Source organism: Gigantopelta aegis, chromosome 15, assembly GCF_016097555.1.
Source record: "Gigantopelta aegis isolate Gae_Host chromosome 15, Gae_host_genome, whole genome shotgun sequence".
Classification (NCBI taxonomy): domain Eukaryota; kingdom Metazoa; phylum Mollusca; class Gastropoda; order Neomphalida; family Peltospiridae; genus Gigantopelta; species Gigantopelta aegis.
Window position 1 is genome coordinate 40,541,712 of NC_054713.1, and position 13,397 is coordinate 40,555,108.

The following is a 13,397-nucleotide window of genomic DNA, read 5'->3' on the forward strand; positions in this document are numbered from 1 at the left end:
CCATTCTATACATTTACAAGCAATGATTAAAATTTGCTTTCATTTTTATTTATAAAACATGTACATGTATTTCAATACTAAATACCATTGTCTACAATTAATTTTATTGTTTCATTTGTTGAGAGGTACCATTCTACATGTATATATTGAATTTTTAATTTTGTTTTAGTAATTTAATTCAATTCAATTCAATTTAATTTAATAACATCCCTGCATAAAAAAAGAAAAACATAAGCTATTACTGAATATCAGAGAACAATTAATTGAAAAATAAAATTCTAAAATGATCACAAGTCTACAAACAATGTCTTTCACCTTTAACCCCTCCTCACTCCAAAAAAAAAAGAACATAAATCTTTCAATACATGTATTACTAAATTCTAGAGTTTATAATTTTACAATCATCGATCCATAAAGACAAGCAATCATTTAGTGTGAACAACCCCGAAATATCTACTTCACGAACATCCTTAACTTAAACTTAATTTAATTTAATTTAATTTAATTTAATTTAATTTAATTTAATTTAATTTAATTTAATTTAATTTAATTTAATTTAATTTAATTTTATGAATATTTAACAACACCCCAGCATAAAAAACATATCGGTATTAGCATCAATAAATAAATTATAAAAATATCACATCTCTTCAAACACTATCTTTCACTGTAAAAAACAAAACAAACAGAACATAAATCTTTTAATACTAAATTCTAGTCTATAATTTGGCAATTTTCTTCTTTGTTTGAAAATCACCGACCCATACAGAGACAAGCCATCGTTTAATGTGAACAACCCTGAAATATCCACCCCACAGACATCCCACGACCCAGCCTCGCCTAGCCACACAGCGGGACGTAAATAACGGATGAATGGATGAATGGTTTTGCTAAGAGACTTGTACAACCGACAGACAAGGAATTCAATATAACGCCCTCTTGAGTTATGTGTATGAACCGAAAATGAATCATGAGTTTGTACAACGAGATGGTTGTCTGGGGATTGGGGTAATGACATGGTCCATTTCAGGCAGTGTTATAACAACTATAGGTGGGTTCCTGTTTATTTATATACATAAATAAATGATTACAGCTTACCAAGGTCGCCAGTGTTTACAGGTTGGTCAGAGGTGTTTGTAAATGTTCTATGGGTTTATACAGAAGAATGGTTGTCTATGGGTTTGTAAAATGATGATATGGTTCATTTCATGTATTTTTCACTTGCTGGTTTTATTTATACATCAGAAAGTTTGATTATACCTTAATTATACCTTACCAAGGTCACTGGTGTTTATTGGTTAATTCATAAATACAGTCAAACCTCTCTAAACCGGACACCTAATGGACCAAGAAAAAAGTCCTGTTTTAAGGGATAACCACTTTAATAAATGTTAAGTTTAGTACTAGTACAGACTTTGCCATGAAAAATATTAAAGGGAGTAAATTAATCGCTCCTCTAACCTAGATTATGGGGAGTATTTTAAGATATTACCATCTTGAAACCATGTAAATTCACATGCTAAGGGGAGCTAATGGACTATGCGTGTAGTTTCAGTAAGAGTGATATCTCCCTTTAAATGCTGATATTTAAAAAGGGCCCACAAAACATTTTTTTTTTTTCAGGCAATCCTGGTTTATAAAGGATCTATTTTTAAGAAAAATATTTTTTACTGTATTTCAGATCAGACCCTCTCTAAACTGGACTGTTTACTTGGTTCTTTGTGTGTCCAGTTTAGAGGGGTTTCACTGTATTTGCATTTTCATTTAGTTCCATTGATGTCATAGTTTTTATGTTTAGCTCCTTCTACCCAATAACAAGATTATATCTGGAACAAGAAGTACTATGAAAATTAACACACAAAAAAACAAGAGAAAAAAAGTTGCACATTGAAAGCTAAAGTAAAGATGGAATAATGAAACAAATGGGAAGAAAATAACATTATAACATAAATAACAGAGGTTAAAACACACAAAGGGTAGGTTGCTTTCCATTAAAACATAAATAACAGAGGTTAAAATACACAAAGGGTAGGTTGCTTTCCATTAAAAAGACTGAGAGTGACTTCTCTTTATAATAAACATTGTGTGTATTTGTCACTTGCAGTCTTATTAGGAAGGATATGCCATAACAAACATTTAATAAATTCTAAGAAAATTTAACTGTTGACAAGGGCAACAAGATAGATGATTTTGAAATTAAAATTAATCTGCAGACAGTGACATGGGACAAGAGGACAGTAAGTTGGATGGAATATAGGAAATGAAATGAAACTTTTTATTTGATGATGTACTCAACACAATTTATTTATGGTTATATGGCGTTGGACCACGCAGATATTGAGAGAGGTAACCCGCTGTCGCCACTTCATGGGCTACTCTTTTCGATTAGTAGCAAGGGATCTTTTATATGCACCATCCCACAGACATGATAGTACATACCACAGCCTTTGTTACACCAGTTGTGGAGCACTGGCTGGAACGAGAAATAGCCCAATGGGTCCACCGACGGGGATCGATCCTGAACTGACTGCGCATCAAGTGAACCCTTTACCACTGGGCTATGTCCCACCCCTCATGGGAAGGGGAGGTAATGAGAAAGGCATGGTAAAATCTAAGAGGAAAGAACAACCGGCCTTGGTGGTGTCGTGGTTAGGCCATCGGACATAAGGCTGGTAGGTACTGGGTTCGCAGCCCAGTACCGGCTCCCACTCAGAGCGAGTTTTAACAACTCAATGGGTAGGTGTAAGACCACTACACCCTCTTCTCTCTCACTAACCATTAACCACTTACAATTAACAACTAACTTACTATGCTGGACACACAACCCAGATGGCTTTAGATGTGCCCAGGACAGCGTGCTTGAACCTTAATTGGATATACATGTTAGCAAGAAAATATGTTGAAATGAAAAGGAAAGGAAAGAACAGGATGTGATGATATGGGAAAAGAATAACAGTAAATGGAGTCAGGGGAGGGTAGGGAACGTGGAGAGGAGAGACATAGATCAAACATATCTTGAAACATTATTCAGTGTTAAGTGACCCCACTCATTGTGGAACATAACAAAAATACATGGCCTCCTAAATCTGTTTCATCTACAAATCCTTATGACAAATTACATTTGTTCAAAACCACTGAGAGTCAAGTACAACTACATATATAAATGTCAGGTTACAAACAGAAGCAGCAAATTACAAGCAGTTTGTGAGAAACTAGTATCTTAAAAGCAGATTAAAAAAAAAATGCTGTTGTTACATATTTTAGCCATTATATTTGTAGTTTTTAAAAATATATTTTGCAAAGCAGATTAAATTCTTTTTTCTTTTTTTTTATGTCGCTTTATTTCTTTTTCTTTATTTACAGCTTTTGATAAAAAATACTTTAAAACAGATTTTAGGTTGTTATTAAAAATATTTATATTATTATAATTTTTAAAGCAAACTAAAAGCAAATATATTTGACTTTTATTAAAAATATTAACATTATTGGCACTTTTTAAAGCAGATTTCTTTGGCTGTTATTAAATATATATATATATTACTATCAGCTTTTAAAGCAGATTTCTTTGGCTGTTATTAAATATATATATATTACTATCAGCTTTTAATGCAGATTTCTTTGGCTGTTATTAAATATTTTTAAAATATCATTAGCAACTTTAAATATGCAATGGCGAAATATTTTAATGTGTATACACCTGTAAGAAGTCTATTATATATAATAAATATTTTGCTTCTTGCCAAAGCGCGGCAGCACTGCGCAATGTTCTGCCACTTACGACAATCGATTTCATCGGTTCGATCAGGACAGTCGATTTTCCCATCACACCGCCGGACCTGGTCAATACAGCGCCCCCCTTCACAGCGGTACTCCCCAGCCGCACACGGGACCGAGGCTTTAAGGGGATCGGACAAACAGAACAGTGCAAGGTGATTACACAACTCAACACACACATCACAGTTAGTCAGGGCTTAAGCTGGCATTGACAAATTTGGTAAAAGAAATATTTTAATATACAGTGAAACCCATTTAAACTGGACATCCGCAAGGACAAATAAAATGTCTGGTTTATAAGGGATATCTGGTTTAGAAAGGTGCTGTTCTGTACTAATATCAAAAAAGGACAAAGAAAAATATTCAGTTTTAAAGAAATTTAAAAAGTTTTGAGGGATTTCCGGTTTACAGAGGGTCTGGTTTTGAGAGGTTTCACTGTTTATACTGACCAACAAAAGAAATGTGAATATTTTAATATATATAGTGAAACCCATCTAAACCAGATACCCATGAGAACAAATAAAAAGTCCAGTTTTAAAAGCGTATCTGGTTTAGAGTGGTTCTATACTGGTATTAAAAGGGAACAAGAAAAATGTCCAGTTTTGTGGGAATTCTGGTTTATAGCTGGTCCAGTTTGGAAGGATTTCACTGGTTTTTTGTGGGTTTTTTAATACAATTAACTCGTTAAATACTGTCAAAATGGATCTAAAATGTTCACAAGATATTGATATTTTTAATAGAGATGAAACTGAATAATTAAAAAATAAATTAAAGAAGTAAATCAATTAATACAGTCGAATCCACTTAATTGGTTATACCAGTTATTTGCATAAATTTGACGAGCACCAGGGCTATGCAATTAAGCGGATTTGACTGTACATACATTTGCATTTCTTTTGTTATTCAGTGTATAAAATTGAATTTGATGTTCGATATGTTTTTCATAACATATGTCCCTTAAAGTTAAAAGATAATTAAAGGCAGGATTGCATAACCAACAAAATGATGCTAAAGCTTGTGTTGTTTAACAATACCACTAGAGCACATTGATTTATAAATCATCAACTATTAAGATGTCAAACATTTAGTAATTCTGATATGTAGTCTTCAAAGCAAGGGATCTTTTATATGTACTTCCCATAGAGAAGGACAGCATTTACCACAGCCTTTTATATACCATTTGTGGAGCACTGGTTAGGATCAGAAAAACCCCCGAAAAACAATCAGAGTATGGGTCTATTAGAAGGGGTTCAATCTTGCATTCAAAGCATGTGTAGCAAGTTGCGGAGCACTTGTTAGGATCAGAAAACCCCCCCAACAAAAACAACCAGAGTATGGGTCTTTAGAGGGGGTTCAATCAAGCGTTCAAAGCATGTCCCGGCAAGTTGCGGAGCACTGACTGGGATGATAAATAGCCCAATGGACTTACATGTACTGACAAGGATCGATCCTAGAATGACTGCACATCATTGGGCTAAGTCCTGTCCTGCATGTTATGCAAATGCTAGTTATTTAAAATGTTTTCAAAACAATGTATGGTATCTGTAGGAAGTATCAGCTGAATAGGAACATATATATATATATATATATATATATATATATATATATATATATAGAGAGAGAGAGAGAGAGAGAGAGAGAGAGAGACACAATGTATATTTCAAGGAATTAATCTGGTACAATTCTGCCTTTAACTAGCATTCTTAATGAATTTTTGATGCTTTGTTAATTTTTGGTTGTTTTTTTCTTCATTTTGTTTGACTAAGAAAAACAGAATGTGTTTCAACATTTTGAAACCGAATTCACCAATCTGTCATAATAATTTTCATTCAGCTTAAACCCTGGTTAGTAAATATAGAAACCAAAGTGTGGAATACACAAAGTTTTTTTGGTGTTGGGTTTTTGGCATTTAAAAAAAAAAAAAAAAAAAAAAAAGTTTACAAATTTTCCTCATATATATTTAGTCAGGTAAAAAATAAAAAATCAACAAGAGAACAAAAAAAAGGGAACACTTGGTATTGTAGATTAAAGATAATTCACTATTAAAGTATCGTAATGTCTGTATAAAATAAAAATAGCTAATGCAGGAATGAATGTCAGTAATATAGGATTGACTGCCATATCAGTAATATGGCTTATTTTATGACTCTATGAATGATGGTTTTGCCACTTTTGGTTGTTGGTGTGATCCTTTATTTCATTCTTTCAGTGTAATTTGTTCAGAAATACAATTGCATTCATCAAAAAGAAACAAAGTATTCAACTCAAATAGAACACATGACTTGCTTGTAACCTTGTGGTAATTAAAAATGAAAGACAAGGAGAATGCTGTTAACATTTATTGTGGTGAGCCAAAACAATAAGACTATTACATTCCAGAAAGGTAAAATCTGCCACAAGGTAAATTTATCACTCTACAGTATATCATAAAACAATAAAGTGAACTACAACAAACTGTAGTTGATTTGTTGAAAGAAACGAAAGAAGAAATGGTTCATTTAATGACATATTTAACACATTTTTATTTGTGGTTATACGGTGTCGCAGATATGGTTAAGGATCACACAGATAATGATAAAGGAAACCTGCTGCCAACATCTCATGGGCTACTCTTTTCATTTAGCAGCAAGAAATGTTTTTATATGCACCATACCCCAGACAGAATAGTACATACCATGGCTTTTGTTACACCAGTTGTGGAGCACTGGTTTGTACCAGAAATAGCACAATGGGCCTGCTGATGAAAATTGATCCAAGATCAATGACATATCTGGTTTAGCACATCAAGTTATAATTTTGAGAGACGTCCTCTATGACTATTTATAGGAAATCTCTTTGAATATTTATAATAAATGTTATCCCATTTAAATTTCGGAAGTATTTTGAAATTAATATTTTTAAAGTAATATTTATGTGTTCCTTTTGATTGCAAATATTGAATGAACCAATTTAATACCAATCCTGTAATTTGTAAGATAGTACATGTATTAAAAAAACCTTTGTGTATTCCACTGAGAAACTAAAATATTAATGTCTTGATGACCCTTTCAGTGTAAACAATAGAACAGTTTTTCTGTTTTAATTTTGCTTTAAAATAGCAGGAAATGTTTTATTTAACGACACACTCAACACATTTTATTTACGGTTATATGGCATCAGACATATGGTTAAGAACCACACAGATATAGAGAGAGGAAACCTGCTGTCGCCACTTCATAGGCTACTCTTTTAGATTAGCAGCAAAGGATCTTTTATACGCACCATCCCACAGACAGGATAGTACATACCAAGGCCTTTGTTACACCAGTTGTGGAGCACTGGCTGGAATGAGAAATAGCCCAATGGGGCCACTGATGGGGATAGACCCTAAACCGACCAAGCATCAAGTGAGCGCTTTACCACTGGGCTGTGTCCCACCCATTATTTTAAAATAGTAGCTACAAGTAATTTACTGTTAATTTTTATAGATTTCTCAATCTTATCTTCAAGAAACTAGATTAAAAAAAGAATGTCAATGAAAACTAAAAATATAGGTTAATGTCATCACCTAGTTTGTGACTTCAAGAAATGTTTTAAAAACTAAGGTAATTATATGCAAGTTAAGGCTAGAAGGTAAACTATTAAAGCAATCTTTGAATTTCAATCTATTATTAAGGTGAGAAAAAATTCCATTCAATGTATAATTTATGTATGTATCTTCACTTAAATTGTGAGGATTATATTTTCACTTAAAAAGTAAGGACTCGTGAAACTGTTTAATGGTTGCCATTTAATGGTTGCCATCTTGATACACAGAGGGTTTGTAAAGTTAAGAGGGTGGGGTTTTTTTATTTGATATTTTCTTTATTCTGTTTGCGACCTAAATTCAAATGTGCTTAAATTTTGAGTAATTAATTCACCCTTTAGTTTTCAAAACAAAATTTTAATATATTTATCTTACACTGAAAGGGTCAAATTGAAAACTGACTAGTAACACAACAAAATATTTAAAGATAAAGAAAAAAACCCAATCTATATAAAATCTGTTCACTATATGAATGACTTAATTAAATTTCATTAACAACTTTAAAACACTGCTGAACAAAAAGGAAGAGTTTTAGTTTCAATATAAAATAAAAAAACCTCCTGTCTCGGAATTGGTCACTGGCGAAGTCAAAGGCTAAGTCCGGGGTAGGCGTGCCTGAACCTAAGTTGGACATGAGCACGTTAATAGAGTTCCACTTCCACATCAAAAAACAAATTGAATTAAATATTATTTTAAAGAATTTATTGCTTCTGTCACAATTTGCAATAAACGTTTATAAATGTTTTCAAATTTAGAATTATCATAGTGCTTGTTGAGAACATTTTAGTTTGAATATTAAAAAAGTAACCATGTTCTTTTTAATTTAAGTTATTTTTATAATGTTTTGTTTGAAAAAACATCAGACTATGAATTTGAGATGAAAATGTTCATTTACAGACCTGCAATAAATCTACCTTTAGCTTGGATACATTCCAAAACAGATATGCTAATAGATATAAGTGAAGGTCAAATTATTTTCCTGAAATATATCAATAATTTTGTCCAAATATTACTATAATATACACGTTTGGCTGAATTTACAAAGCCTGTTATTCTTAAACACTGGTTTTTAACCATTGTGAATATATGTAGTTAAACATGTGTTAAGTTAAAAAAAACAAGCTTTGTTAATTCAGCTTATAATGTATAAATTGTGTTCTTTGAAAAAGATTTAAACCAAATAAATATTAACAATATAAATATATTATTTCCAAAGCAGCTATCCCTTTTGTTCAACAATGTTTCAAAGTAAAATTATCTGTAGAGAAAAAGACATTCTGGTAGTGAACAGAACACATTATTAATAAAAGTAATATAATGAAACTAAAACTGAAAAAAGAAATATGTTAATTAAATAAATAAGTAGTTATTATCATAATATTAGGATTGCTAATATAAACAGTTCTAAGCATCTGTGTTATTACGTTACTGTAGTCATATATATATATAATATATATATATATATATATATAACATATATATATATTATAATTAAAACCATACAACCGGTCTGCAGGAAAGCCTTTGGAGTGGTTGGGAGAGTGCCAATGATCAGGACAAATAATGAAAAATCAATATGTTACATGTATCTAGGCTGGTCCGGCCAAGTGGAGATGTGGGGTGTATCACTAATATATATATATATATATACTCAAGATTAACACAAATGATCATATGCCCCCTGGACTATAAGCTCCAATGAATTCAAATTTGACAGTGGCCTCTTTTTCTGAAAGAATGCCTTGGTAGTCGAGTTAACTAATATATACCGATTAACAGTTTTTAAAAACTTTATAAAAAAGAAGAGGATAAGCTGGTCTCCCTGAATACCACCCTCTTCCAATGGCGCCCGCAGACCTGTACAAACACTGACTAGTTAGTAATAAAAAACAAGCCTCATGTAGCAGTTTTTCCATGTACTTGTGAATATATAGACAACATTTAAAAAAAAAAAATTATATAGTCAACAACAAAAGAAAAACAATGATTAATTTAGTTTTCTTTCATTTAATAAAAATTATTCACTTTGAATCCCAAAATAAACAAACAACGTTTGATGACTCAGTTTAAATTAAATACATGTACCTGTAGTTTGATTTTTATTCACTTTCTTTATTATTTCTTTTTTACCTGTTTGGACAAACATCTTTAGAAATAACAACATAATTTTAAAGTTCAAAGTTCTTATACTATCTTTTACATTTGTTAAACAATATGACACTTCTTGTAGTTACAATCAAACCTTAGCTGTTGGTTGCTACCGACAACCTAAAGGATGTAAACCATAGACAAAAAGGACCCAAACCTAGTTTGAAGAATAAGTATGATATTGTTATGTTGTAGGTTTTAAAAATTCGAATAATATTCACAAGTACAGGTACATAAATAGTTTATGCTACAAGCCAGTCTAACAGCTAGAAACTACAAGTACTGGGTTACAAAACCATAATTAAACTATATGTTACAAGATGATCTACAAGCTACCAAATAATGTTACATAATTATAATTAATTAATTATAATATAATTATGTGTGTCTATTAGCTACCTATAAATAAACCAATACAAAATACACAAATAGCATGCAAATCGGTCTTGAAAAGTAAGGATGCTGTTTATGTCATTTTTTTTACTATGTTAATTAATAAACGAAGACCTATTTTATCTACTTTTACAGCTAAAATGTATAACTTCTAAAGGACACCACTGCAATATGGTCAAATTGTTTCGCTTGTCATCTTCCCTTCCTTGTCTGAATTCAGAGACATTTCTGTGTCCCAGTAACACTAATATAACAGATTCAAAGGGGTGCAACATATTTTACTAATTAGCATGAAGTAGAACATCTAGTGTACTACTATTATTATTAAATTATTATTATTAATATTACAATACAATATAAAACAATAATATTACTAAAAATCACATACAAAGTTACAAACAGTAGCAAACTACATTGGAAGTAAATAACAATCAGGATGTTATGAAAACAATATCTGTTGTTTGATATTTTTGTCCCCTCAGGCAAAAACCTCGCCATGAATGAATGAAATGAGCTATTAGCTAAGTTGAATTCACCAACTTTCCAGTGGGAAAATGAATTAAAACACATGACTTTAAAAACTTCGTCGTAGTGACATCATTGTGACACTGGTAAGCAAACTAATTCAGCACTAAGCTCATCTAAGTGTGTGGTGAAATTGCTATGTGCTATCAGTTAAACTGAATTCACCAACTAACCAATGGGAAAATTAATTAAAACACATGATTTTAAAAACTGTCACAGTGGTGTCAGAATGACGTCATTGTGACAAGAGGTAAGCGAACTAGTTCAGCACTAAGCTCATCATGTGTGGTGAAATTGCTATGAGCTATCAGCTAAGCAAAAGACTCGAGTAATGTTTTGTTCAACTGATAGCTTGTATGGGCTGTACTAAGGCTAGAGACACAAAATGGCATACATTCAAATAAGTCAGATCTACCCCCCCCCCCCCCCCGCCCCCTCCGCAAAATCCCAGGAATTAAAATAAAACAGGGTTCTCAACATATAATCTGCTACCACTTGTTCAATTTGTGTTTGGTACTAAAGTCCATACATTATAAATGTACATTTGCACAATTGCAGGTCCACTCCGAGGAGAGAGGTTGGGGGGGGGGGTGAGGGGATGGGGGATGGGGAGACAACAGGCACGTACACTTCCATGAGAACATTTTATGTCCAAAGTTTTCAACAAAAAAGCATTAAGTTCACTTTTTGACCCCCCCCAAAAATGTCTCTCTCGCTCCACCCCACCACACCTACCCCATCCTAACAGAACTCCTGCAGCATATGTCTGCTTTTGTACCTGTACCTCCACCATTATGTAAACAGTAAAATAATTCTGTGTTGACTGCTACCCATGCAATTGATATGGACCATCCACTTAATGTTATAATATACATTTATAAATGTAAAATGGGTAATGGGTATACAGATTATGAATAAATAAACTACAATAACACTAATAAATGCATCCTATAAATGGCAATGGTTTACTAGGTACATGATGATGAATATTGTACAAAGCTTTGTCTCAGTAAAATGAAAGAAAGAAATGTTTTATTTAATGACGCACTCAACACATTGTATTTACAGTTATATGGCGTAACACTTATGGTTAAGGACCACTAAGTAAACTGAATACAGTCACATAAAAATCTTTAATGATATCTTGCTCTAATTTTATAGTTGTCAATGTACTGAAGCACTGTTTTACAAAGAAATTCAATATTTAAATTATTACTGTATCTAAAAGGATTGGAATTTGAATATTTTAAAACACTGTTAAAAATTAAAACAGCAAATAATAGAAACTGAGCTAACAAAAAGTGGACAACTCTATGATATTAAAGAATAGACAACTCTATGATACTAAAGAACAGACAACTCTGTAATATCACAGAGCAGACAACTCTGCAATATTAAAGATTGAATAAATGAAGTAAAAAAAAGCATATATTTCCGAAGTAACAAAGAGCAGACAACTCTTGTAAAATGAAAAAGTGGATAACTAACAAAGAGAAGACAACTTTGATATACTTACGACAGCCAGTTTCATCATCGCCATCAGGGCAGTCGGCGCGAGAGTCACACCGCAGCAGGGGACTGATGCAGCTTCCGTCAATACAGCGGAATTCACCATCCTCACAGGTAAAATGAGGCTCTGAAACAAAGCACAAGGAAGATAATGTATTTATAGATTTCCATTCACTTTTAAATTCTTACACACTAATATTCGAGGTACATGCCTTTTTGTTTTTTTATAAGGTTAATTTTGAGCTATTACAAATTAAATGAATGATTAAATCCCATCAGTAACTATCTTCGGGTTTTTTAGGGTGTGTTTTTTTTACCACCAGTAATGGCATACTGGTTAGGATGGGGGAAACTGATCCTTTGACCTAAACACTTCAGGAATGGAAGGAAATGTTTTATTTAACGACGCACTCAACACATTTTATTCCACTGGGAAACTAGAATATTAATGTCTTGATGACCCTTTCAGTGTAAACAATAGAACAGAATTTCTGTTTTAATTTGTTTTAAAATAGCAGGAAATGTTTTATTTAACGACGCACTCAACACATTTTATTCCACTGAGAAACTAGAATATTAATGTCTTGATGACCCTTTCAGTGTAAACAATAGAACAGATTTTCTGTTTTAATTTGTTTTAAAATAGCAGGAAATGTTTTATTTAACGACGCACTCAACTCATTTTATTTATGGTTGGTTATATGTCGTCAGACGTATGGTTAAGAATCGCACAGATATATAGAGGAAATCCGCTGTCGCCACTCCATGAGCTAGTCTTTTCGATTAGCAGCAAGGGATCTTTTATATGCACCATCCCACAGACAGGATAGCATATACCACAACCTTTGATATACCAGTCGTGGAGCACTGGCTGGAAGGAGAAATAGCCCAATAGGTCCACCGATGGGGATCGATCCTAGACCAACTGCACATCAAGCAAACGCTTTACCACTGGGCTACATTCCACCCCACTGGCTGGAACGAGAAATAGCCTAATAGGCCCACTGACGGGGATCGATCCTTTGACCTAAGCTCTTCAGGAAAGGGCACTCTACTGACTGATCTAAATCGAAATACAGCAGAGTACTTACCGAGTGGACAGTCCTCTTCATCGCTGCCATCCGGACATTCTGTAATTTTGTTACACTTCTCATACACAGGGATACAGTCTCCGGACCGACACCGGAACTGGTCGTCAGCACACCGCGACACTGGAGAAACGCAAGAAACCATGAAAATAACAAGCATCTTGGGATGTTTCTTCAATATAGTCTTCGTTTTTTGGGTGGGATTTATGGTGGGGTTTTTTTATGTTTTTGTGTAAATACATATTCTTTAAAAGTATAGTCTTTATGTATTTGTAAAACAGGATCAATCACTATATAACCTTAATAAAAAAATGTTGAGTGTATTGTCAAAAACAAATTCTTCCTTCGAAAAACAGACATTGAAAATACATATAATTTGAAAACAGTTTTTGAAA

The 13,397-nt window shown here is 32.7% G+C and overlaps 1 protein-coding gene across 8 annotated transcripts in view; it reads right to left on the reverse strand.

The window, feature by feature from the left end:
• The window catches only part of LOC121389972 (basement membrane-specific heparan sulfate proteoglycan core protein-like), a 299,120-nt gene that overhangs the window by 178,559 nt on the left and 107,164 nt on the right, over positions 1–13,397 (reverse strand). For all 8 annotated transcript variants that reach the window (XM_041521661.1, XM_041521663.1, XM_041521660.1 and 5 more), the window contains exons 7-8: positions 13,006–13,125; positions 11,922–12,041 (exon numbers count right to left, since the gene is read on the reverse strand). In XM_041521661.1, coding sequence (XP_041377595.1) covers positions 11,922–12,041; positions 13,006–13,125 — 240 coding nt within the window. The remainder of the gene's footprint in view (positions 1–11,921; positions 12,042–13,005; positions 13,126–13,397) is intronic.